The sequence below is a fragment of the Antechinus flavipes genome, chromosome 1, assembly GCF_016432865.1.
Source record: "Antechinus flavipes isolate AdamAnt ecotype Samford, QLD, Australia chromosome 1, AdamAnt_v2, whole genome shotgun sequence".
Lineage (NCBI taxonomy): Eukaryota > Metazoa > Chordata > Mammalia > Dasyuromorphia > Dasyuridae > Antechinus > Antechinus flavipes.
This window is the reverse complement of record NC_067398.1, coordinates 547,504,822-547,532,302: the sequence shown is the minus strand read 5'-3', so window position 1 is coordinate 547,532,302 and position 27,481 is coordinate 547,504,822. Positions and strand designations below refer to the sequence as shown.

Sequence of the window (27,481 nt, the reverse complement as noted above, 5' to 3'; positions counted from 1 at the left end):
ATTTCTAAGCAGGTATATGAGAAGGCAGACTAATTCCACATATCTGACAATTTGCCTTTCTACCAACACGAATATAAACCTTGCTAAGGAGATTGGGCTGTGAGGCATATAATTTTCTATTATTCTCTCCCTTTTTATTCAAGGAAGACTCATGTTATATTTTGTGTCATTTTACATGTGAAAGTGTATGTATATGTGGGGTTTAGCTCAGTTTAAAGTGACTATCATAAAACAAACTGGACAAAATGCAATGATACTGGGCAGCCATCAAGCAGAGTTGCTATGGGCAGCAGGTCTTGCTGTATCCCAAGTGATGGGATATGGCAAGAGGAGGACCAGGTGAGAAAATAGGAGACTAATTTATATGTGTGTGACTTGCATAAATTATTTCTCCTTTAAAAGCTGTAGCTTTTTCATCAATAGAATAAAAATTATAATATCTGTATCCATCTTATAAGTTTATTGAAAAGAGCAAATGAGGCATTTTGAAAACTCTTCAAGCTTGCAATTAAGCATCTTAAATTTAGGTCCTTAATTTGACATACTGACTGGCTGTGTAATCTTATGTCACTTAATCTTTCTGAGCTAAAGTCCAGAAACTAACGTTTCATCATTTACAGAGTTAAGGTGTTTGATCAGTTGATCTGCTAAAAAGTGCATGGTACAATGGGAAAAACACCAGCCCCAGAGTCAGAGGATCTGGTTTCAAATTTTACCATGTATGCTTGTTACATAGGCAACTTTGGGCAAGGCAGTCAGCTTTCCTTGGGCTTCAGTTTTCTCATCTTAAAAAAGAAGGTTTGACTTAAAAACTTGGAGTTTCTGTACAGCTTTATAACTATGATCCAATGAGCTAGTTGTTCTACTTTTAATAGTCTGTGCTTTACAAATACAAAATATGATTATCTCTTTTTTTTCAGTTTTTTAAAAATTTGGCTATATTAGTGAAAACTAATTTTAATTTTTTAATAATAATAGCTTTTTTCCAAATATATGCAAAAATAGTTTTCAATATTCAACCCTGCAAAACCTTGTATTCCAAGTTTTTCTCCCTATCTCCCCACATCTTCCCTCTCCTAGACAGCATGTAATTCAATATAGATTAAACATGTGTAATTATTCTAAACAATTTCCACATTTATCATTCTGTGCAAGAAAAAATCAGATCAAAAGGGGAAAAAATGGGAAAGAAAAGCAAGTAAACGACAACAAAAAAGGTGAAAATAGTATGCTTTGATCCACAATCAGTCTCCTTAGTTCTTTCTCTGGATGTGGATGACTTTCTCCATTCTAAGTTTATTGCAATTCCCTTGAATCACTTCATTGTTGAATAGAGCCAAGTTCATCACAGCTGATCATCACATAGTCTTCTTGTTGCTGTGTACAATGTTCTCCTGGTTCTACTCACTTCACTTAGCATCAGTTCATGTAAGTCTTTCCAGGCTTTCCTGAAATCTGCCTGCTCATAATTTCTCATAGAATATAACATTCTGTTACATCCATATACCATATCTTATTCATCCATTCCCCAACTGATGGGCATCCTCTCATTTTCTAGTTCTCTACGATTACAAAAAGAGCTGCTACAAACATTTTTGTACACATGGGTCCTTTTCCATTTTTAATGATCTCTTTGGGATAGGTCCAGTAAAGACACTGCTAGATCAAAGGGTATACACAGATTGATAGCCTGATACGGTTATATATTTTTTTTAAATTATAGGGTATCCTTACAAGGATATTTTGATTGATTCACTCGGTCCTGAAAATAAGTGTGTAGTGTGTAGTGTGTGTGGAGAGAGAGAGAGACAGAGACAGAAAAAGACAGAGGGAAGGACAGAGACAGAGAAGACAAGGAGACAGAGGGAGAGACAGAGATAGAGGGACACAGAGACAGAGGGAGGGAAAGAAGGGAAAAGTATTCTTCATTCCCTCACTTGGTGTCAGTGAGTGTTCCTTAATCTTCTCATAATGGGTCTTGTCTTTCTCTTGCCAGGTTCTGTGTGCACCACTCGAACCAAAACTGGTGTGGGCTATCCTCAGCTGAGTGCTGTTATTGAGTGTGCTGACTCTGCCCATGGTCTCAAGGGACACATTATCTCTGTAAGTTGGGACTTTAGTCTGGTGGTGAGGGTGGGATAGAGGCAGGGATGGGAGCAATGAAGGGAAATTATGCTTCTCATCCTTAGCATAGGCCATTGTACTCCCTGTCCATTGTCACCTGGAGCCACTTGTAGGTCTAAGTTCCTGGGACATGTAAAATGACATCATAAAACTATAAATGTTGCAAGAAAACTTCACTAATGCAGACTAAATGGGTGAAAGGATTTAAATAAGTTAGTGAAGTGTCCATATTACAGAGTATAGCTCAAGAAGAAAGGTGTGGCGTGTAGTACTTCTATATTTTATTTTACTGTGAGCGTATTAAGTGGTTTGTATACAGCGTCACATAACTAAGTGTCTGAGACAAGACTTGAACTCAGCTCCTCCTGATTTCAGTACTCTATTGGGTACTATACCACCGAGCCGTCTCTACCTTTATATTTTAAAATAAAAGCTATGTAGATATGAATTAATTCGGTGACCTTGAAAAATTACTTTAGATTTCTAGGATTGGTTTCTTTATTTGTAATAATGAAGGGATTGAAATAAGTACTCTCTTAAGATTCTGTCAGGCTTATGAACAAATAGACAAAGGGCTGGACTTAAAAATAGGAAGATCTGAGTTCATAATCTTGTCCCAGATATTTCCTGGCTATGTATCTCTGGGAAAATCAATTAACCTTTGTCAAGTTTAGTTTCCTCATCTGCTAAATGTGGATAATAGCATCTACTTTATAGTGTTATGAAGATCAAATGAGATAATATATGTATAATACTTTTCAAATCTTAAAGTTCTATACAAATAGTAGCTATTATTATTTTGAATGATCATTCTCATTAGTTAATTATGTTAATGACAAATGCACATAGAGTTCCAGAACTTTAAAATGGGAAGATAATGTAGATAATCAGTTGCCAGATCTCTTTGATTCTACTTTCACAGCATATCTCATATCTGTTCTCTGTCCTCCATTCATATGGTTACTGCTTTAGCTCAGGCCCTTATCAATTCTCTACCAGATTATTGTAATAGCTTCTTAACTGTTCTCCTTGGCATTGCTCTCTACTCTACCTTCCATGTAACTGCCAGAATCATCTTCCCAGAGCACATGAATGAACATAAAACTCCTGTACTTTCAATCCTCTCCAGGTTTCTTCCATTGACTGGAAGAAAAAAAAAATACAAATTCTTGAGCCTGACACCTAAAGATCCCTATAATCTGGCTACCACCTACTGTTCCATATTGATTTCATATTAATCCCCTTTATGAACTTTGTGTTCCAAACAAACAGAATTGCCAGTTGTCTTTAGAATTTGGCATTCTTCCTTCTGTTTCTTTTCTTTCTTCTCATGAACTAGACCTTGGGTTCCCTCCTCATCTTCACCTCTCAGAATTCCCATCCCTTCAAAGCTTAACTCAGCTCAGCTATTACTCTTCATGTGAAATGTTCTTTGATTCCTTCCCAGATATTCATGATGTATTCTCTCTGTCTCTTTCTTTGCCTCTCTATCCTCTTTCAGTCTTTTTGCTCTCCCCTCTTTCTCCTCCTATCCCCTTTTCCTCCTCTCTTTTCACCTTCCCCTCTCTCCTTCTATCTCTATCTCTTGTCTTTCTCTTCTCTTTTCATATAACCTTGTATTTACTTATATGGTTACATTTTATGCATAAGTAGACTATAAGCTTCCTGAGGGCAGATATTTTGTTTTTGTCTTTGCATTCTCAGCTTCCAATATGAAGCCCTGCACATAATAAGTATTTAATAAAAATTTGTTCAATTGAACTAATTTTGAGTACAATTCCTACTCAATGAAGAATCATCTCTTCACCATGCTTACCCATAGCCATACAGTTTCTGCTTAATTGTACTGAGTAAAGGAAAATTCACTATCGCTTTTGGAAACTTGTTTCATTGTTGAATAGGTATATTCATAGAGGAGTTCTCCCTTATGTGGAAATGAAATCTGTTTCTTTGTAGCTTCTGCTCCCTGAGGTAGCTGAGATATACTTAGAATAACGTCTACTTGACTTTGGAGTCATATGACCTGGGTCCAAACCTAACTCTTTCTCTTATTACCTGAGTAAAACTTAAGAAGGTCATTTAACCACTCTGAACTATAATTTTTAAAACTATAAAACGAGCATAACAATATTAGTATTATATATATGCATATTATATATATATATATAAATATAATGGAATTGTCTTGTGATGAGATGATGTATGTGAATTGTAAAGTACCATTTGAAATTCACCTTTATTGTTGATTCCTGTTCAGCCTTTAGGAGCAGAATAGCAGAAGTCTATTTCTCTTACTCCTTTTATTTTCTGGATATTTGACAGCCCTTCAAATAGTTAAAACATTGCAATCTTTTCTTCTTTAGGCTGACCTTTTCCTTATAAAATTTGCCTCCTGGGCCCTTCACAATGTTGCTGTTGGATTCATTTTGGTTTATCAGTGACCCTCTTATAGGGTGGCAAATGATCAGGATCAAATACAATGACCCTTATAGGTGTGATCTGATCTGGGCAGAACGTACTAATTTATAGTTCCCTGCCGATCAGTATAATATATTTCTACCAATACAACCTTAAACTGTGTTTCCTTTTTCAGTGGTTGTATTATACTGCTGGCTTATATTAAGACTGTGATCAGCTAAATCCTGAATATCATTTTCACATGGGTGTCTGCCAAGCCAAATCTTCTTCCTGTACTTGTGGAATTTGTTGTTTGTACCTAAATGTCAAACTTTGCATTTATCCTTGTTGAATTTTCAGCCCACCATCCCATTCTGTTGTCATGGTGCTAACTAGCCACATTAGCTTTGTGTGATTTTGTTATGATTTGATAAATATGATCTTTTGTGTCAGCCCTCTCCCTCTTTATAAAAAATTAAGTAGTATAAAATCAATAGCAGATCTCCATGACCCTTCACAAGAAAGAGCTTCCTTTAGAGTTTTTCAATAACTAATCATTCAATCATCAGTGTTTATTGAATTTTTACTCTGTGTGTGTAATGCTACTGTGATTACAACCTCACAGTGGTCTTTCTGTTCTTCACGGAGAATATGCTTTTACATCTCAGCAGATAATGAACTGGAGGCTAGTTATGTACTTCACTCTGTAAGAGATACGTGAGAGATCTGGGGCTTCTCCGTTAGAGGGGCTGGTGGAGACGAGGGACTCTTTTTTGCTTATTGTTGTATCCCAAAGACTTAGCACAGTGTCTGGCACATAATTGTCAGATGACTAGCATGCTGGGATCCTTCTCCTTGCCTCCAGCCAAGCAGAATGTACATTTTGGATTTTTCCCAGCACTGGTAATGGATTTTATGGACTCAGCCATGCTTCCTCACATGGCTCCCTGTTATTACCAAATACACATTTGTGAGACAGCTGTGGCCACAGAACAAAGTGATGCTAACTGGCCTGCAGAGGAAAGGAGCCCACAGCCTTGGCCTTATTAGCACTGAGCTAACTAGTTGAACTAGCTGAGGTTCAAAAGGATCATCACTCCACAACCACTTTCTAATGTTGTTTCACAATTACATTTCTGTTGCCAATAATTCTGAATCCACTGGAAACCCATCAGACTTTTTGGTTACTGCCTTTTTGTTCAATTGCCAGCTGTCTCATTTTACACTTTAGTTGCTGAAAAAGCACATCTGCTCTATTAAAGTGAAGAAGCAAGCCACAGCAAGGAGTCAGTTGGGCCCAGGGGGCTATGCTTGGGATAGTGTTTCTGTTTATTAGAACTTTTCTTCCATACTTAAAAAAGCAAGAGTGTTTTCCAGTAAAGCACAGACCTGAAAAATTCAAGATAAGTCCAGCAAATATAAACGATATGGAGATTTCCCCTCTCTCTCTCCTATATCATTTACTAGATCAGGAGTTCATCACCTTTTTTGTGTCTTAGACCTCTTGGGCAAATTGGTGAAGTATGTGAACCCATCTCGGAATCCTATTTTTAAATAGATAAAATAAAAAAAAACCATAGGACTGCAGAAGGAAACAATTGTATTGATATACTGTAAAAAAGTATTTAAAAAAACAAGTTCACACACCTTAGGTAAAGAGATACAGAAGGAACAGAGATTAGAAACTGGAAAATACTTTCAAAATAATGTAGTACATATGTCTTATTTTAAAAATAAAGAAACTGAGGCCCAAAAAAGTGAAGTCATTTTTATATTGTCAGATGGTGGCTGAGCTGAAAAAGACCCAGATTTTTCTGACTCCCATTTCTACATTTTTTTCATCTATTATGTTCCTTCTCTTTAAAACATTAATCATCCTCTCCTAAAACTCTTCAAAATATTTTTTACATTTCCCCCAATACCAGCTCTGCAATGTGAGTGACAAAAACAACCAAGTCTTATGTAACCATTTACAAGGGAATAGTAGTTTTATTGATTTTTTAAAAATGTTGTTCATGATGCATTTTTTATGTAGCAGAAATATTTTTATGATGCATTTATTTTTACTGCAGCAGACCAACATTATTAATTTTGTTTTGGTCAAGCTATTATTAAGTTTTACTTTTGGTCCTGCCTTCTTCAATATTTTTTTAATCAATGAAAATATAGTTAGCCTAATTATCAGACTGAAGAAGACCAAAAAAAAACTTAAAGGAATAGGTTATGTTATGATGACAGAATGAAGCCTATAACTTCATTTCAAAAAGTTATTAATCCTGAACCTAAACTATGAGATAAAAGCAAATAATGTAAAACATTACATTTAGGTTTAAAAAACTGTACAAATAATATGGAGCAAATTTGACTTGTCAGTAATTCATATGAATTTCAGGATTGCAGTTGACAACTAGTTGAAACTGAACCAATACAAAGGTTGATTGAATTAATAGAAATGTAGCATTCTGGGAAGATCATGGGAAATAATAATACTGTTGTACCTTGCTACGGTCAGACCACATTTGAAGTATCTTCAACTCACTGTTCACTGGGAATATCTCATATTTAGAATATCAACCATTAAGTGAATACTTATTGATGGTCTAAAAATGATGTGATTCTTAATATTTTATCCTCATTTTCCCTATATAGCTTTTATTATAGCTAGTGAAAGGGGACCACTCAGGAATAAAGGGCATTTTATATTTTTTTTCTTTCTTTCATGGATTAACATGAACCAAAACCTTATCACTATATAATCAAACTGCTGAAAATAAGGCTCTTGTTGTAATTCAGTCATTTTTCAGTTGTGTCCTACTCTTTATGACCCCATTTGGGGCATTCTTGGCAAAGATAATGGGGTGGTTTGCCATTTCTTTCTCCAGCACATTATATGCATGTTGGAATTGAAGCATAGAGTTAAGTGACTTGCCCAGTGTCATATAGATAGTAAATGTTCACACCTAGATTTGAACTTAGAAGATGAATTTTTCCTAACTTCAGGCCTGGCACTCTATTGCACCACCTAAGCTGCTTAAACTTCTCTATTAATATTTATTTAGATTGTTCTTTAACAGAAGACTGTTCTGTTGCCAGGACTGTCTTTAAACCCTCTCAGATTGGTAAGACCTTCTAGAACTTGTGTCAGTCTTTGAAGCTTCTCTGGCCTTCAGAAACCCAGAATCATTTCTACCCATGGAGAGCATCATAAAATCATAGGTTGTGAGCTGGAAGGGATGTCAGAAGCCATCTGGTCCAATTCCCTTGTTGGATGGATGAAGAAACTAAGCCTGAGGAAGGTAATATAGCTTCCCTAAGATTGCACAAGAAGGAGAGATGGGATTTGTACTGAGATCCCCGATCCCCAAGCAACTGTTTTTCCCCATGTTTCATGTCACCTTCTTTAACTAATAATGACAATAATTGGTATTTTGTAAATTTATTGTTATTTTTAGAATGAGCTGCCCTATAATATAGTATAATTCTTCTCACTGCAGTATTCGATTATAAGCTGGATGATTCTTGTCAACAATATTTTGCTGTGCACTTGGGTGGCAGATTACCTAAAGACTTGGGGATAACTTGGTGACACAGTGGAGAGAGTGCAGACTTGGAATCCAGATCTGAGTTCAGATCTTTCCTAAGACACTTACTAGTTGTGTGATCCTGGGCAAGTCACTTCACCCTGTTTGCTTCAGTTTCTCATGTGTAAAATGAGCTGGAAAGGAAATGGCAAATCACTTTCTTACCAAGAAAACCCCAAGGGGATCACAGAGTTAGAAAATGATTGCACAAGAGCAAACCTTAAAGCACTTTGTATAAAATTACAGGCTTCAAAAGAAGAAGGCAGATTACAAAGAGAGGAATTTGATCTTCTGGAGCACAGCTTAAAATCTAGAAATGTCAGGTCAATAGGCAGATATGTAGTGTACCTAATAAAGTCTAATAACATTCCTTGTCTGGTGTCTTATAAATTGAATCAAAGGGACTTTTAGAGGAAAAGAAAAACTTAAAAATAACCCCATTAATGTATATGGACTAAGTATAGGAAGAATAATATTAGAGATATTTAGATGTTCACAAAAGAGACAAAGAGAATAGTAAAATCCATGGCTTTTGTCATTTATATATAAATATACAAAGTTTGTGTAACCACCTCCTCCAAAAAATGGTGAACAAGAAGATAAAAAGGAATTGGGTTGGAGAAATTAGAATAGGATTGTATTTAAAGGTAATATATGAATGTGAGGAAATTTAGAAAACAGAGGAGGAAAGTATAAAGGAACAGTTGGCTAAATGTCAATGAAGGTAGGAATAGAAGCGATAATGCCATTGGACATTAGACAGAAACAAAACCTAAATAGAAACAAGAAATCAATGAGGTGTTAGGGACACAGATCAAAAGCCTGGCAGAGAAGTAGGATAAAGTAATAATGGTGGGACCTCCATGATTCCAAATGTACTTTAGCCTTCTTTGCCAAAATCAGAGCAACTCAATATTTCCCGACTTGCCTTCAAAAGATGGAAAATGAACAAGGAGAAATTCTATTTTGGATGAGATTTTCACCTACCAGGAAGGGACTTACTGTTGGCAAAATAAATTTTGCAGGTCTTGGGAGAGAAAAGACTAGTCCATTTTAGAGGTGGGAAGATAGATGCTCCAAGTTTGTAATGAACTCCAGCTTTGAAATGAAATCCAGTAGATTTCAAAAAAGTTTAGAGAAAAGATAAATCAGATTTCGTGGGCTAAAATTCTATGAATCAAGTAAGCATGGGAGGGATAAACAAAATCCTGAAGATGCAAAGAGAAATAATGCTGATGAAGAGCAGAAAGAAATATTGCTTAAAAAGGCTGTAGTGGATCAGATAAATCAATAAATAAGCCTTTACTTTGTGCCTACAGTGTTCCAGGCCTTGTGTTAGGAATGGAAGTGTGAAAAGAACAATAAATAGAAAATAAGAGATATACACAAATAATAACAATGATCAGGAGTAGAATTTATTAGAAAAAAAAGTAGGGGTAATAAAACATTTATTAAGCTCTTAATTTATGTCAGGCAGAATGCTTACCTGCTGGGAGTAATTATAGAAAAAAGGAGACATTCCCTGATCTTTTAAATTTCTATCCTTTAAGAACTTAATATATCTTATATCCACTTAATTCTTTATATGCTGATTCTCCCCCTCCCCCATTATAATATTTTGTTTTTGTTGTTATGTTTGAGTCTTTGTGAAATTTGTGATCATGTTTAAAGTTTTCTTGATAAAGATAATGGAGTACTTTGCCATTTCCTTCTTCAGCACATTTTTACAGATAAGAAAACAGGAAATGTCTTCCTGAGTTCAAGCCTGATATTCTATCCACTGCATCACCTAGCTGTCCTATATTAGAATGTGAGATCCTACAAATCAAAGATTCTTTTGCTTTGCTTTGCATTCTCAGTGCTTAGCACAGTGTCTAGCACACAGTAAAAATTTAATTAATGCTTGTTGACTGACTGACTGATTTAAAAGAGCTTACATTCTAGTGGAGGGAGATCACATATAAAGGGAAATCATGGTCAGAGGGGAGTTTTGATCCAGTGACAATCACTGGATGGTGAATGGAGACACAGCAAATGGATTGATGTGTTCTTTCCAGGAATTGTAAAAGGAAGACTTCAGAGCAATAATTCATTAGATAACTAGACTGGGAAAAGGGAAGGCTGAGAGGTTTGGTATATATGAAAATCAATTAAAAGGATACTCAAAGGGGAAGATGACAATAGTACACTGTGGTTAATCTTGCGACAGTCCACTTGATACAGTGAACTCTTACTAATCAAGAGTGCAAGCCCATATTTATAATGACCAATTTAGACATTAAAATGACATTTAGAAGATAGAAGCTGAGTCCTTTTGTATACAGGAGTGTCCTGGACCTGTAAGAATAAATTCCCAGAGCAATCTGAGGTGGGAGAAAAAAAAGCTAAGAATAGCAGAAAGTAGATTTTTAATAATAATATTGGAATAGAAGGATGAATCAAAATGGAAATAGGTTGAACCAATACAGTGGAACACAATAAGCATTTATATGACACTTACTGCATGTGGATGTTTAAATTTGTTTTTACCAGATAATAGATTTAAAGAATTCTCCCATTAGGAATAATGTAATTCAGCTCAAATGAGAGAGTCCCAGATTTTATCCAAAGGTAAATTCCCCAAAGTCTCTGGAGTAGTAAGCTGTGGATAGAGACATGAGGGAATCTGCCAGCTCTCTTATGTAACTTCTTCCCAAAGTCTTTCTTCTTTCATGGTCCTGAAGAAAGGTTGAAATTCCCCATGTCTTTCCTTTTAATGCTGGAGGCCAGAAGAACCCCAAAAGAATAAAGAGCCTGATTATTTTTTCTCACTTTTACCTTGCTGCTCTTCCTCTCTGTACCACATCTATGTATCAATGAGGAAGTGATCCCATAATAATGGATATTAAGGACTGTGTCACAAATGGATAATGTATCTATAAATGTGAGCAATTAAAACAGTAATATCAGACAATATGACCTTTAAAGTTTACTCACAAATCCCATGAAAAATGTTATTACTTGTAACTACTTGTAACTGTAGTTACAGCCAGCCCCAGGCAAAATTAAGTAGGCCCATTTTGTTCTTACTGACCCTTACCTACTTCCCCTTTGAGTATCCTTTTAATTGATTTTTATATAAACCAAATCTCTCAGCCTTCCCTTTTCCCAGTCTAGCTATCTAATGAATTATTGCTCTGAAGTCTTTCTTTTAGGAATGAAAGAATTTGCTAAGTGTGTGTTTTAAGTCAAAGTCACTTAACCTGAGGTCTATGAAATTTTTTTTTAAAATAATAACTATTTCAATTTAATTGATTTCCTTTGTAATCCTATGTATTTTGTTTTATGCATTTTAAAATATTATTCTGAGTAGGGGTCTATATACTTCACTATGGGACACAAAGGAATCCTAATACAAAAAAAGGCAAAAAATTCCTGCTCTAAGTTGATATTGATTCAATGTATCACCTCTATCAGGAGTACTTGTATTTAAAACTAAGGGATCATGGCTCTTCAATGATGGAATTTCAAGCACTGGGTAGAAAAATACTTTTGAAAAAGGGGCTATATATTCTAGAATTCTGCCAGAAATCAAATGATTCTTGTTTCCATTGTTTCATTCTTTATTGAGAAGCTGTTATAAAACAGTATAAGTTGTTGAGCTATATAGCAAGTCTGCCTTATTTTGCATATGTAGTTTTTTTTTTGGGGGGGTGTGGTTATTTGCTAAAGGCAAAACATGAAAATTGGACTCCTTTAATCTGTAAATATATACAGATATGTGTTTGTATGAGATCCTAAATGATCTTTTCCCTGCTTTTTTGCCTTTAAGCAACACCCCCCCAAAAACAAACAAACAAACAAACAAACTTATAATGAACTTTTAGATTTTCATTCTTGAAATGGTAGAAGTGAGAACTGACCTAAAATAAGCAGAAGCATCATATGAACAGAACTATAATGGATGGTTATAATTAGATCTGTATTTGTGTAAAAAAATTATCTGACATACATATATATGTATCATATATTTATATATTACATATTATGTATTGTATTTATTATATTATATATTATATATTATATACATATATACATATTTAATTATATTTAATTTTGGTCCAGATTTATGATGTCCTTGGTGTGGATTACTTTTTGTTGAGTAAATCTCCTTTATCACTTTTGATCAATAATGACAGTTTATAGGAAAAAAGGAAACATGAATTTATTAAGTGCCTATTGTGTGTCAGACACTGTTCCTTACAAATACTGTCTCATTTGTTCTTTACAACAACCCTAGGTGTAATGGGCTGAGGCTTGAGTTGATGCACTGAGGTCCCAAGCACATGAGGCTAAATAGTCCTTCCTTTTCCACTCCCCTGCCTCCACCCACCAAAATCGTCATTTCCTATACAACACATCAGGACTTGCACAAAGAGTGGTTGGGGGCCATTCTTTCTCCAAGCTTATATATTAATAGAGTATGGTCCAATTACTATTTAGCCTCATGTGCTTGGGACCTCAGTGCATCAACTCAAGCCTCAGCCCATTACACCTAGGAGGTAGGTGTTATTTTTATTCCCATTTTACAGATGGAAAAACTGAGACAAATAGTAGTTAAGTGACTTGCTCAGCCTTGTACAATTAGTGAGTGTCTAAAGCTGGGTTTGAACTCGTTTTCCTGACTTCCATCTAATGTTCCAGCTAACGATTTCTAATGACTTCCTTATAATTTTTGCTAGTGATATTCTGAAGTTCACTGAGGCAGGCAGCATGTATAAGAGAGAGATCTTGGATCCAAGGCATTCTGGACAAATACTGACTGAGGTTGGCCCTCTGTGTCCATTTCATTCTTAAAATTAGGCAATGTAATGTAGGAATAGAGGGCCACCCCTGGATGATAAGTACTGTTAGTATCCTCATTTCACAGATGAAAAAGCTAAAACTGAGATAGATTAAATAATTTGCTCTGTGTTTCAGAGTTAAACTTTCACAGTTTTTACAGTGTTTCCATGATCTGAGGCAGTATTTGAATTCAGGTATACTAATTTTAAATGCACAGCACTATTTTCTCTAGCTCCTTAAATTGTGATTTGCGACTCCATATGGGTTCTCATAACTGAGTGTGGTTGTGAAATTATGACTTATCCTTAAATGTTTGATTTGTATACTTATTTGTGTACTTATGCCTGTAAACACAGGGTCACACAGATATTTTTCAGGCAAAAAGGGGTCATGAATGGAAAAAGTCCAAGAAGCCCTGCTCTGTACCATGTAGCAGACATAATACTATTTATAGGTGTTTCTCAGGGCTCAAGACTTCTTTTATTTGAGTCAGTATTCTTACAATAACTTGTAGTGTTATCTAGAAATGGGCACCCTTCTATCCCAGAATAGTCACAGATAGCGTGCTCCTGTCCCTGTTAGCCATGATAGAGTAGAACACTTGTGAAAGCGATTTAATAATGCAGCTGTGTGGTGCAGTGGAGAGATACTGGGTCTAGAATCAGGAAGACTCATTTTCCTGAGTTCAAATTTAGCTTCAGATATTGGCTGGCTGATTCTAGGCAAGTCACTTAACCCTGTTTGCCTCATATCCTTGTCTGAGAAATGATCTGGAGAAGGAAATGACAAACTCTTCTAGTATTTTTGCCAAGGAAACCCCGAATAGGATCACAAAGAATTGGATATACCTGAACAACAACCTGGAAGTTGGATGGCAACTCAGGCTTCTGGCATAGTCCTGATTCCTTGTTGGCAGTCCTAGGATCATAACCTTTTTGAGTCAGAAAAGATCTTATAGATCATCTACTCTTGCTGATATGCGAGTCCCTCCTACAACATCCCAGTCTGCTGCCATATCCAGTCTTTGCTTGAGTACTTGAGGTAAGGGAGCTCTCACTACTATTTCATGAAATGGCTCCTTCTATTTTTAGACAGTCCCAAATGGTGGGAATTTCTTTCCTTATATTGAGCTGAAATTGACCTCCATATTCATTGGTCCCTATTCTATACTCTGGCGCCAAGAAGAACTAGTCCAATCCATCTTGTATGACATCCCTTTAAATATTTGAAAACAACTCTCATGTGCCCTCTAAGTCTTCTCATCTTTAGGCTGTACAATCCTAGTTCCATTAAACTATCTTCCCGTGTTATAGTTACTACTCCTCCCTTAGTTCTGGTTGCTTTATTTTCAAAGTGTTCCAGTTTGTCAAAGTTCTTCCTAAGATTTGGAACCTAGAACAGGTATGGCACTTCAGGGTAGAACTCAGCAGTACTGTATTACGCTAGGCTTCTTGTAATGGAGATCTTGTAATGTAATGTAATGTAATGTAATGTAATCTTCTCATTAGATTCTTTGGCATTTGCTGTCCATTGCTGGCAGATACTGATTTTCCTAAGTAGGTGATATTTTTTTTTTTAATCACATGAGCTGCTATTGAACCATGTTTTTTCCATCCTGTAATTTAGATTTCTTTCTTTCCTTCCTTCCTTCCTTCCTTCCTTCCTTCCTTCCTTCCTTCCTTCCTTCCTTCCTTCCTTCCTTCCTTCCTTCCTTCCTTCCTTTTTTCTTTTCTTCCTTCCTTGCTTCCTTCCTTCCGGGTTTTCCATCGGGGTAAAGTGACTTGCTCTAGAATCAAATAGCTAGTGTGAGGTCACATTTGAATTCAGGTCTTCCTAATCCTCAGAGCCAGTGCTCTATCCACTGTGCCACCTAATTGCTCATCTTTTAACTTCTAAGCACAGTCCTGATCGACACCTAGACATATCTGAGTAAATGTCATGAAGGTATGAAGTTAGCCATCCTCTTGGTCATTTTGGAAGGATTGCTGGACTTGGAGTTATGAGGCTTGTGTTCAAGTCCTGACCCTAACACTTAATAGATATGTGACCAAGTCACAGAATGTCTCTGAGTCTCATTTTTCCTTTCTGTGAAATAGTGGTATCTGCTTGTTCTTAAACTAACTGCCTCATAGGGTTATTGTGAGGAAAGTGCTTTTAAACATTAACAGATTCATGAAATAGTGGCTATTATTTCATGTTGATTGGGAAAAGAATAACTATCATTTCCCATCATCCCAGTGCTTGTTCTGTCTCTCCTTTATTTCATCTTAGAAGTAGAGTAAGTCATATGTTTAAATTCAATTCCTCCTCATCATTGTAGACTCATATTTGCTCAATTCACAGAAAAAACATTGTACTGTCTTCTTGCTAAATATCAAACCACTTTGAAGGATTAGAAGTGGGCTATGTAGGAGATGCAGTGATGTGGGTTGGATGATCTACATTGCCCCAAATGGTTTTTGAGTTGTATTTAGAGGGATGGTATAAATTATATAAGCATGATAGCATCTGTGTGAAGTGGGAGGGTTTTTTTTTTTTTTAATACAGGAAGTAACCCAATATCCTTTCCCCTTCCCGTAAATTAATTTTCTATTTGTGTCAAATAAAATCTCATCCTATCTACCATCCAGTTGCGAGAACACTTCAAGCAGGGAGGGAAAGACTAACAATTAAATCAGAAGCTGAAAAGTGTTAGTCCTGTTTTATAAACATGAACACGAATGACCCGGGGAGAGGAAGACTCGAGCAGAAATAGCAGTGCTTGGCAATGGATTATGTAAGCCACTCATGTAGGATGAGGTCAGAAACTATTTCCAACCCAATAGTACACTTTCCCCACCTCCTGGGTGCACTGTGCATACACAATGAAGAAGCTTGGAATGATGACTGGCTCTGGCTGTATAAAATGGGGTTTGCTAGAATGAAAACCAAAATAAACTCAGGGAGGCCATAGGCAGAAGTGAGACGTGCTGCTCCCCAGGGGCAGAGGAGTCAGAGGTCCTTCAGCAAATGAGGCAGACCCCTGCCAGGGTAATGGGAAAAGAACTCGGGGGGACTGATTTGATTTCTCCCTCCTCCACCCATATCCCCCTATTCTTCCAGTGTAGTAGCTCCAGGTATTAATTGATCTTTTTTATAATTGTGTATTTGGCTTTCTCCCATTCTGTTGTAAGCTCACCAAGCATAGGTCTGAGTTATATTTGGCATCTTATCCCTAATATCTAACACAGTGCTTTCAAATAGTAGGGATTTTAAATATGGTTGTTGGAGTAAATAGAAGTGATATGCCTTAGCATGGATGTTATATTTTAGGAAAATTGAAAGTAAATTAAGGAGTGGGAAGCATAAATGCTCTAGAATCTTTTTGGTTGTAGAGGTGAAAGAAAAGCATAAAGATCATCTTCAACCTCTCATTTTATAAATGATATAACTTAGGTGCCTTTTCTATTATATTTATTGTCAATATCCTATCTAAAGATCATTTTCTCATTTCCCCTACCACATATTTATTTGTCTCCCTCTTCCTTTTCTCTCCTCTCTATTTGTCTCCCTCTTCTTCCATCTCTCTCCGCTTGATTTGTCTTTCTCCATCATCTCTTTTCCCTTCTCCCCCATCTCTCCCTCCCCTTCTGTCTCTCTCTGTCTTTTTCTCTGTCTCTCTCTCCCTCCCTCCCTTTCTCTCTTTCCTTCCCTCCTTTCCTCTCTCTCACCTTCCTCTCTCTCCCTCTCTCTGTCTCTCTCTGTCTTTCTCTCTCTCTCTGTCTCTCTCTCTCTCTCTCTCTCTCTCTCTCTCTCTCTCTCTCTGTCTGTCTCTCTCTGTCTCTCTCTTTCTCTGTCTCTGTCTCTCTCTGTCTCTCAGCCCCTGGTCTCTGTCTGTCTCTTCTTTGTCTCTCAGCCTCTGTCTCTGTCTTTCCCTCTCTCTGTTTCTCTTTCTGTCTCTGTCTCTCTGTCTCTGTCTCTCTCTCTTTCTCTCTGCCCCTGTTTCTGTCTTTCTCTCCTTCTTCTCTCTGTCTCTGTCTGTCTGTCTCTCTCTTTCTCTGTCTCTCTCTCTTTCTGTTTCTCTATTTCTCTCTCTCTCTCTCTCTCTCTCTGTCTCTCTCTCTCTCTTTCTCTCTCTCTCTCTCTGTTTCTCTCTCCCTCTGTCTTTCTGTCTCTCCCTCTCCTTTTCCCTCTCCTTTTCCCTCTCCTTTTCCCTCTCCCTCCCCCCCCCCCCCCCCCCCCCCCCCCCCCCCCACTCCTTCTATAGCTGAATGTGACCTAGGCTCTGGGGCTATTTGTCTATGCATCCTGCACCAATTCCCCCACAGTTGCACCAATCCCAGAGGGCACCAGGGGGCTCCCTCTCTCCTGCCTGGTCGGACTGACTGGCTTTTTCTTTTCTTAAGGACGGAGGCTGTACTTGTCCAGGAGATGTCGCCAAAGCCTTTGGTAAGCACAGGAGCAACTGTTCCCCAGCTGCCTCTTTGGGAAGAGGGAGGCTGAGGGAGGGACAGGTTCTGGGTGACGAGGAACAAGAAGACAGGAGCGCACTTGGAGAGCTCAGTTGGACAGGGCACGACCAGGATCGGGGGGGAGGGGGGGGAGGGAGGAGTTCTCAGGGCACGATTAGCATTTCCTCCCGTTGGGTTTCTATGGAGGGGACTCCATTTTTCTTGTGCCTGTTAGGGGACAGATTATATGGGAGCCTGGCTGGCTCCAGAATTCCCTGCCCAGCACGTAGGATTTTTTCTTAAACACCATAGACTCGGAAATCATCAAGTTTCAGTGGCTCATGCCCAGATGCGGTGAAGTGATTAACCCAAGATCACATAGCAAGCTAGTCCCCCGGCAGGGGGCATGGGTCTCCCAAGTCCTCTTTTCTCTGACGGACTCTGGTTCTTAGATGGATGCATCCCTTTTTCCTGACCGAAGGGTGAGGAACCCTTTTGGGGAAGCGGTTGTAAAAGGTCAGGGGCGATGACCTATCTGCTTTCAGCCCCCCTTCCTCCACCCCCTTGTGTCTGTTTCAGGACGGAGAGGTCCCTTCCAACCCTCCTTTGAGGCACACAAGGGGGCAGTAGAGGGCAGTGCTCAGAATTACAGCATCCCCCGAGCAGGGGCCTAAGGAGCAGAGGTTTGACAGTTCTGCGTCTGGCTTCTTGGTCTTACTCATCAGCCATAGTTTGAAAACATCCAGGGAGCCGTAGATGGGTAGGGAGGGAATTTAGCAGTGGCTGCTCTGAGTTCTGCCGTCGGGGGTTATGTCGCCTTGAATCGGCCGGGTCTCCTCCCTAGCCCAGCCTTTCTTTGTCCCATTGGAGAAGCCAAGGAGAAAGCCGTGGCCACCTCTTCCCCGGCCCCCCCGTGCTGAGCAGCAGGGGAGAAGGGTGCTTTTGGGGGCCGACGCCCGGCTCCTGGGGGCTCTGTCTGGCCTTCTCTACGTTCTAGTCAAGAGCCCTGAAGATCGGAACTACAGAGTGGGTCACTCAGAGTGACTGCCACAAACCCCTGGCTACCATTCAGGGACAGACACCTCCATCCCCTAACCAGCCTCGTAACTAAAAGCTCAGTTGAGCACAGTGAAAGTACTGGCTCTGGAGTTAGGATGATTCTGTGACCTCGGGCCTCCCATTTGCCTTAGTTTCCTCATCCACAAAATGAGCTGAAAAAGGAAAGGACAAAATTATTCCAGTAACTTTGCCAAGAAAACTCAAAATAGGGTCATGAAGAGTTGGAAACCACTGAACAAGCATTGATATTTTTTTCCTTTATAAAAAGTCATTAAATCTTTCCCAATTACATTTTTAACATTTTTTAAAAATTTGAATTCACATTCCCCCCCGCCCAACTCCTTGAGAAGACAAATGGTATGACCTCACTTATACATACAAAGGTAGAGCATTAATATCAGAATTCTATATTCTCCTATACTCAGAATTCAGGCCCTCAGTTAAATTTACTCTGTAAATTTTGTATGAATTATTTAATTGAAATAATCCCCACTTGTACAGGACAGATGCAGAGGTAGTTAGTCAACTTTGACTATCAGTGACCTTAAAAACCTGCTTGTCCTCCAATCTCTTAGTGTGATAATTTGGTGAAAATCTGATGAAGTTTAATATTGGAAATGGACAATTATTTATTCTTCTTATGATTGCTTCCTTTTTATAATATCGTAGGCAGCTAGGAGGTACAGTGCATAGATTTATGGACCTGGAGTCAGGTAGATATGTAGTCAAAATCTGTTTCCAATATTCACTACTATGTGACCTTGGACAAGTCACTTCATCCTTGCCTCAGCTTCTTCATCTGTAAAATGGGGTAAAATAAATCACCAATTTCCCAGGGTTCTGGTGAGGATCAAATTATACATATGTGTATGTATATGTGTGTGTAATATATATACATATATATATATAAAATATAAAATTGTTAAGGCAGTTTGAGCTAAGTGACTTGCCCAGGGTCACACAGCTAGGAAGTACTAAGTGTCTGAGATCAGATTTGAACTCAGGTCCTCCTGACTTCAGGGCTGGTGCTCTATCCACTGTACCACTTAGCTGCCCCGAAATGCAATATGTCTCCTTTAAAGTGCTTTGCAAACCTTAAAGTGCTATATAAATGTTAATTATTATGATTATTCAGTGGAAATTTTAAAGTGAGAAGATGATGTCTGAGAAATCTAAAGCTTTTCCGACTTCCATAGACTTTCTCCAATATATTCAACCTTGTCATCTTATGTAAACGTTATGTAACATGTAATGCACTTGAGTTCCCTTCTGAAGAGTCAGAGTAGAAGAAGACAGTTATAAAGGCACAGTCCCTTTCCCTGGAGGATATTTAAATAGGCACTAGAAAATCAGTAAGTCAATAATTTATTAAGCACATACTATATACCAGGCACTTGGCTAAGCCCTGAGTTGTGGGTTCTCAACCTGAAAGAATTCTTTGACTTCATCTATTCTAGTCATTTCATTTTACAGTTGGGGCAACCAAAATTCAGAGGGAAGTGGCTTATCTAAGGTGATAGAGTTTTTGTGGAATAAATAAATAAATTAGCAAACAGTAAATAAATAAGCAAATAAACAAATGACATGAATTTTTAAAAAGAATAAATAAATGAAGTCATAAAGCCATGCATTAAGTGACTTTGAGTCAAAAGGTAGCTCAGATGACCTCTAAGAGAGCCTTTCTAGCTCTTACATATCCATGAGCCTATATGGGAGTTGGCTTTCTGTTTGTATGGTAATCACTCTTTTATAGACTTCTCTCATCAGCATTTTGAATGATTACCCACAGTACCAACCATCAATTTTAATTAACCTGCCCATTGCCTCTGCCATTCAGTGTTTGGATTATGTGTTGAAAGCTAAAGCCTCCTGACTCCTGGGGGACATCAGTCTGTCTCATTTAGGTGGCACAGGTGGGCTTGCTGTAGGCACACTTGGTAGTGTGTTGTGTCCACATTGGTCCCAGAGATGATTTTGAATTTGCCCTTTAGATCTATTTTCCTTGTCCCTTTGCAGGAGCTGGTGCTGACTTTGTCATGCTGGGAGGGATGTTCTCAGGTCACACGGAATGTGCTGGTGAAGTGATTGAGAGGAATGGTCAAAAGGTAAAACTCTTCTACGGGATGAGTTCTGAAACAGCAATGAAGAAACACTCAGGACGAGTTGCTGAATACAGGTGAGACAGCAGCCGGAGCATTCTGACTTTGAATTGGTTCAGTCTTAAATTTCTCCAGCTGCTTTGTGTTCTTATGTTGGGGATGATAGAAATGGGATGGAGCTCAGCTAAAAGGAAATGAGCTGCATGTCTTTCTTGTCTATTTTTCTTTTGGAAAGTGCTCTGGGGAAGGACTGGAAAAATGTACCCTGAGTTGATTTAACTAGAGAGAGATCTGGTCTTTCTTTTTTAAAGTATAATTAAAACTTTTAGGGAACCTGATTTGGGTGCTAGTTGTGATGCTTCCTTGCCTTTCTTCTAGAAACTCTTATTTCCCAAGGATCCCTTCTCCCTCCTTAATTTTCTAACTTTCCTTGTTCCCTGGCTCCTTCCTTTTTGTTTAAAAATGTGCCAAATGTTCCTTTAGCCTTAAAAAAAAAACAAAAAAAAACCCTTCACTGGATTCTAACATCTCATCTCCTCACATTATTATCTTATATCTTTCTTCCTTTTTGCAGCCAAACTCCTAGGGGGAAAAGCTGTCTTCACTTTTCTCTCCTTTCTCACCTCCCACTCATTTCTCAACCCCTTGGAATCTAGCTTCATTCTTCATCACTCACCTAAAACTCATTTTCCCCAGATTACCAGTAGTCTCTTAATTATCAAATCCAATGACCTTTTTTTTTTTTTTTTTTTTAAACGTCACGCTTATTAATCTCACGGCTAACTCTCCTTCTCCTAACTTCCTTTTTTCTTTTCAGGACATGCTTATCCTTCCATCTGGGAGTTATCTTTCATTCTTCACTATCTTTTATCCCTATTATCCATTGAGTTGTCATCTTGTTGATTTTGCCTCCATATTCTCAGATCTGTTTCTTTTTTGCCCTTCATATCACAACCAACCTCCCTGGTTCAGCTTTCTATTGCCTCTTCCTTGTACTTCTAACAGAGGGGAAATCTTCCTAATTGTAACTACATTCAGTCAGTCTTTTCTCCTTTCCATCTTCTGTACAGCTGCCAAATTGTTACTCTCAGGTTTAATCATGTCACTTCCTTGCTCAATAACCTTCAATAGTTTCTTATTCCTTCTAGGATAAAATACAAAGTCTTATGTTTGGAGTCTAAACCCTTATAATTTGGTTGCAACCTTTCTATCCAGGCTTGCTATCAATTACTCTTCTCTTAGAGAAAGCTAGGTTTCACAGTGGCTAGAACACTTGCCTTGGAGCAGGAAGTGAATTTAAGTCATGGCGCAGATACCTGCCAGCTGTGTGATCCTGGATAAGTCATTGAACCCCTGTCTGCCTCAGTTCCTTCATCTAATAAAATAAAGAAATGTGCTACCTCACATGGTTGTTGGGAAGATCAGATGAAGTAAAATGTAAAGTGTTTATTCATTGTTCAGTTATTTTAAGTCTTGTCCGACTCTGTAATTCCATTAGGGGTTTTCTTGGCAAAGATACAGAAGGGGTTTGCCATTTCCTTCTCCAACTCATTTTTACAAATAAGGAAACCAAGTAAAGGGAGTTGCCTAGGGTCACACAACTTATAAATTTCTGATGTGGAATTTGAACCTATGAGGGGAAATCTTCCTAATTGCAAGCCCAATACTCATTCACTGTACTACACAGCCACCTTGTGAAGTGTTTAGCCAGCATTAAAGCACTTGTTTGTTTAAGTGCTATCTATGTCACACAATTGATATTCCAGCCAAATTGGTCTTCTTCTGTTTTTCATACATAACATTTAATCTCTTGCCTCCATGTCTTTGCATAAACTGTCCTTCATGCCTAGAATAAATTTCTTTTTCAGCTCTGCCTCTTAGAATTCCCAGCTTCCTTCAGAGTTTGGCCTACCTTGATCCCACTCTGTAGCTTCATCCACTTGATTACCCCAAGAAATCCTTCCATTTGTATGTATTTATATACATTTATATTTATATATACACACACACACATGTATTTGTTATGTATATATATTTTTTCATGTGTGTATATTTTTTTTCCTGGATCCATATTGTCCCTCTTCCTTCCGCCATACAATGTAAATTCTTCAAGGGAAGGATGTGATTTATTTTTGTCTCTGTGTCCCCAGTACCTAGATCAGCTGTCATATAGAAGACAATGCTTTTGAAAAGGATGATTTTTGCAAAGTAATATAGGCCATCCTATCCTTGAGAGATGATTAGCCCATCAAGGTAAGAGGATCACTTGGGGTAATAAGTGGCAAAACTGGGATTTGAACCCATTGCCTCTGACTCCAAATTCAGAATTTTTTTCATGCTAACATGTCTTCTGAGTGACAATGATTATTTTGGGACCTAGGGTTTACACTATTACTGCTAGGTCATATTATCCTGGGAGCATCCTTCCTAGTTTCAGTGAGATTGTGACTGGAACTGTCTTCCTTAGGAGCATTCGGGGAATGCTGTAATAGCATCACCTTCAGCCTGTAGGGAAGTCATATAGCAGTCACCAGGCTTGGAAATTATGGCTTTGGGTGTTTCATAATGTAACTGCTGTTTAGACCACAGAATGGTATTCAGATAATTTTCTAAATTTACTTAAATGTAGCCAATTTTCAAAGCTTCCTTGAGGCACAGATGGAAAAACTGGACAGTTGATGGAGCAGTATAATTAAATATTAAATTATGTTAACTTATTGCCAAAAGAGACTTTCATGAATGACCACCAATGATAACCTGGACTCTGTGTGTGTGTGTGTGATAAACCCTGTAATATAATTCATAATTTATATCATTCCACAGAATATTACATCACTTTCTATTATTGTTGTTTGTCCTTCATTCACTTCCTAATACAAAAGAGGAGATAAAAGACTTTACAAAGTAAACTGGATAGCTATCAAATTCTGATAGTTAAATTTAATTCAATTCAATAACTATATATTAAATGCCTACTGTATAAAGGGCACTGTGTTAGGTGCTGAGGATATAAAGCTAATATTCTATTAGGGCATATAATATTTAATAATAGTAATGATAACATTTATATAGAATTTTAAGATTATAAAGTACTTTACAAATTTGATTTCATTTTTATTCTCACTTCAGTACTGGGAGGTAGGTGATATTATTTTTTGTTGTAGCTATTAAGTTGTTAGATGCCTCAGTGAAGTGAAAGAAGATCTGCATTCAAATTCAGACTCAGATACTCACTGTCTGTGTGATGCTGGGCACTTCTGTTTGCCTAAATTTATCTTTAAAATGGGGGTAATAAAGCATCAGTCTCCCAGGATTATTATAAGAATCAAATGAGATGATATTGTAAAGTACATAGCACAGTGTCTGGTACATGGTAGTTTTTAAATAGACACTTATCTCTTCCTGTTCTTCATTTTACAGATGTGGCTATTGAGAGGGGTAAAGTGACTTGCCCAGGGTCCCACAGACAATAAGCATCTAAGGCTGAATTTGAATGCAGATCTTGAATCCAATTCAATGCTCTTTCCACCATTCCACTTAGTGACCTACTTACATGCAAACAGTAAATATGATATAATTTGAATAAGAAAAAAGGACTAAGGAGTAGAGGGATAATAGGGATCAGGAAAGCTTTTTTAATAGAAATGGCACTGGATGACTTTTTAAAGAACCTGCCAATTCAAAGAGATCCTTTCACTAAACATGTACAAGTCTACTTCAGGCACATGGGAGCCTGGGCAATGGCACAGAGGTCACCAGGGGTGTGCCAAAGTTGGACTTCAGTGTAGGGAGCATGAAGGACATCAGTAGGGAATAGGTCAGAAATGTAAGCTGAAGCCATATTGGGACATTGAACTACCACTTAGTGGAGTTAGTGTTTTATTGCAGAATTAATAGAGAACTGTGGGTAAGTGGGCAACTAGAGCACAGTGCCTGGATGCAGGAAGACCTAATTTCAAATCTAGCCTTAGACACTCCTTAGGTGTGTGATCCTGGGCAAGTCCTTAACTCTGCCTCAATTTCCTCATTTGTCAATTGAGCTAGAGAAAGAAATGGCATACTACACCAGTATCTGCCAAGAGAATTCCATTTGAAACAACCGACAACAAGTGTTGCATGTAAGTAAAGAATGCAAGCTTTGGAGTCAGTTAGAAAAACCTGTTTCTTTACAACTCACTAGCTTTTGAGCTAAAGTATATCATTTAATTTTTCTTAGCCTCGATTCTCTCCTATGCAAAATGAGGGGGATGGACAAGATTATTTGAGACCTCAAGTTTCCAAATTTCTAATCCAATGTTGTTGCTAGGGAATTTGAGCTTTAATACTCTTTAAGAAAGATACCCTGTAAACTATCATCCTGTCAGACTTCTGTTCTCCTCTTTCTTATTCTCTAATTTATGGACTTGGAAGGTGGTTGGGGGCTTCAGTGGGAGGAGGATGTTATGCAAATGCTTTGGAACCTTCCTTATAATTGAGAACAAGAGACACAGCTCATCCTTTCAAAGCCTCAATAGCCTCAGAGAGACCTCCTTTTCCCATGTGGTAACTGATACATCAGGTTACACAGTGCTGCTAGGGAGAGGAGGGCGGAATTCCTACCTCAAGTGGGAGCCTGGGCCTAGTGCCAAGAAGCTTAATGATCTATCAAAATTCGTTGTTCCTGTTTGAGAGACTGGTGCTACTCTGCACAAAAACAGTTATATAAACAGGACCATTGCAGAAAAGAAATGGCTAGCTCCCCTACTTAGGACAGATTTAATTTTTCTTTGAACCAATTTCTTTAAATCTTCAGCTGTTGCATCTGCTTTTTATTCAGAGTCGGGGCTGAGGAGGGATGGACTCCAATTTAGCATACCAAAATAGAAACTGAGGAACTGAAAGAAACAAGTCTCCTGTAATTTCAGGAGGGTTTAAACATAACAGAGAATGAAAGATTCACGAGTATCAAGACACTGTTCTAGAAAGAAAACATTGAAATAATTAAAGTCCCACTCAAGCAAACCACTGGCCAGGGCTCCACTTACATGGCTAGGGGCCCTGGAGCACTATTCAAAATGCTAGAAATGACTTATGGATAAGAGATGCTTATTACAATGACCTCTCCTTCATGAGGCAGCTTCTCCTATTTTGACATTACATTCAATTAGGACACAACTCCTTATGCTTTAATAGTTCCTTGGCAATCATTCACCACTTATTCCTTGGACCATCCCTGTGAGGCTGATCAGTTAGGGTAATTACCTTCATTTTATAGCTTTAATTTTTCTCTTGAGCCCCAGTCCCAACTATCTATTGGACATTTCCATCTGTATGTCCTCTAGGCAACTCAGACTCAACATATCTGAAATAGAACTGACTAATTTCTCCTTTTATCTCCCCAACCCATCCTTTTTCTGAATAGTTGATAACACCATGTTTCCAGTCTCACTGAGATTCACAACCTCTTTGTCATCCTTTATTCTTATAGCACATATACAAACAAACAGTTTGGCAAATCTTGTCTTTTCTACTCCTACAACATTTTTCATAACCACCCATATATTTCTACCCATGTTGGCAATCCTTGTTTAAGTCCTCTTCATGTTACACTTGCCCTGTTACGTGGTACAATGAATAAAGCACTAAACCTGAAGCTGGAAAGCTATTGTTGTTATTGTTTTCAGTTATTTCAGTCATTTCCAACTCTCTGTAACCCCATTTGGGGTTTTGTTGGCAAAGATATTGCCATTTTCTTCTTCAACTTTCAAACTTTACTTCATATTGATCATTTTACCCAGTTATGCAGTCCAGTCTAATTTTAATCCAGCTTTTTTACTGTTCTTCCAACATAGTACCCTATTACCCTTCTTTATGCCTGATCCTTTTCCATGCCTGGAATATATTCCTTCCTTCCTTCCTTCCATTGCTTAAAATCCCTACCTTCTTTTAAACATACGTGAAGGCTTTCCTCATTTCCACTCCCCAAATCACTATGTATCTGTTTTGTATAAACCTATATACATTCACGTTGTCTTCCCCAGGGGAGTATAATCTCCCTGAGGGCAGGGACTGTATCACTTTTGTATTTGTATCTCCAGTAAAGCCTTGGGGCAGGCACATAGTGAGATGTGCTTAATAAATGTTTGTTGATTGATTGAGGAGACACACTGAATTCAATTCCATTCAAAGAATATTTCTCAAAGTTCCTTCTGTGTCTCAAGTACTGTGCTAGGTACAAGGGATATAAAAACAAAATATGCTTTGCTCTCAGGTACCTTATAATCTATTTGAGAAGATCTTATGTACATATATAAATAGAAAACATATTAAATTAATTTCAAGAGAGAGAAAGGTTGATAACAATGGGGGAGAGGGATCAGGAAAGATCTCCTGTAGGAGATGCATGTGAGCTGTGCATTAAGGAAGCTAGGGATTCTAAGAAGAAGTGGCAAAGCAAACTGTATTCCAAACATGGAGGATAGCCTGGATAAATATGGTGTAACTTGTTTTTTTAATAGTATTTTATTTTTCTGAATATATGTAGAGAGTTTTCAACATTCATTTTTGTGAAATTTTATATTCCAAATTTTTCTCCCTCCTTCTCTTACCTCTTCCCTCTCCAAGGCAGCAAGCAATCTGATATAGCTTGTGCAATCTTTTTAAACATATTTCCATATTTGTAATGTTGTGCAAGAAAAATCAGATCAAAAGGGAAAAATCATGAGAAAAAGAAAAAAAGTCCAAGCAAACAAACAATAACAAAAAAAAGGTGAAGATACTATGCTTCCGTGTATATATATATGCAGCCTCCATTGTTCTCTCTCTGTATGCAGATGGCATTTTCCATCCAGTATATTGGAATTGCCTTGAATCATATGGTATAACTTATTTGCAAAATGGTGATGATGGGAATACAGGTAATCTAGCATGAGTACAATGAGAAGCAAGAGAGTCCCCATGTGAAGAGGGTGAGAGTGGGGGCTTGGGG

The 27,481-nt window shown here is 37.9% G+C and overlaps 2 protein-coding genes across 2 annotated transcripts in view; one reads left to right on the top strand and one right to left on the bottom strand.

Moving 5' to 3' along the window:
• The window catches only part of ATXN1 (ataxin 1), a 654,648-nt gene that overhangs the window by 116,149 nt on the left and 511,018 nt on the right, over positions 1-27,481 (bottom strand). The window lies entirely within an intron of this gene.
• The window catches only part of GMPR (guanosine monophosphate reductase), an 84,115-nt gene that overhangs the window by 51,459 nt on the left and 5,175 nt on the right, over positions 1-27,481 (top strand). Inside the window, exons 6-8 of the mRNA XM_051970651.1 lie at positions 1,997-2,103; positions 17,312-17,354; positions 20,432-20,591. Of these exons, the coding sequence (XP_051826611.1) occupies positions 1,997-2,103; positions 17,312-17,354; positions 20,432-20,591 (310 nt within the window). The remainder of the gene's footprint in view (positions 1-1,996; positions 2,104-17,311; positions 17,355-20,431; positions 20,592-27,481) is intronic.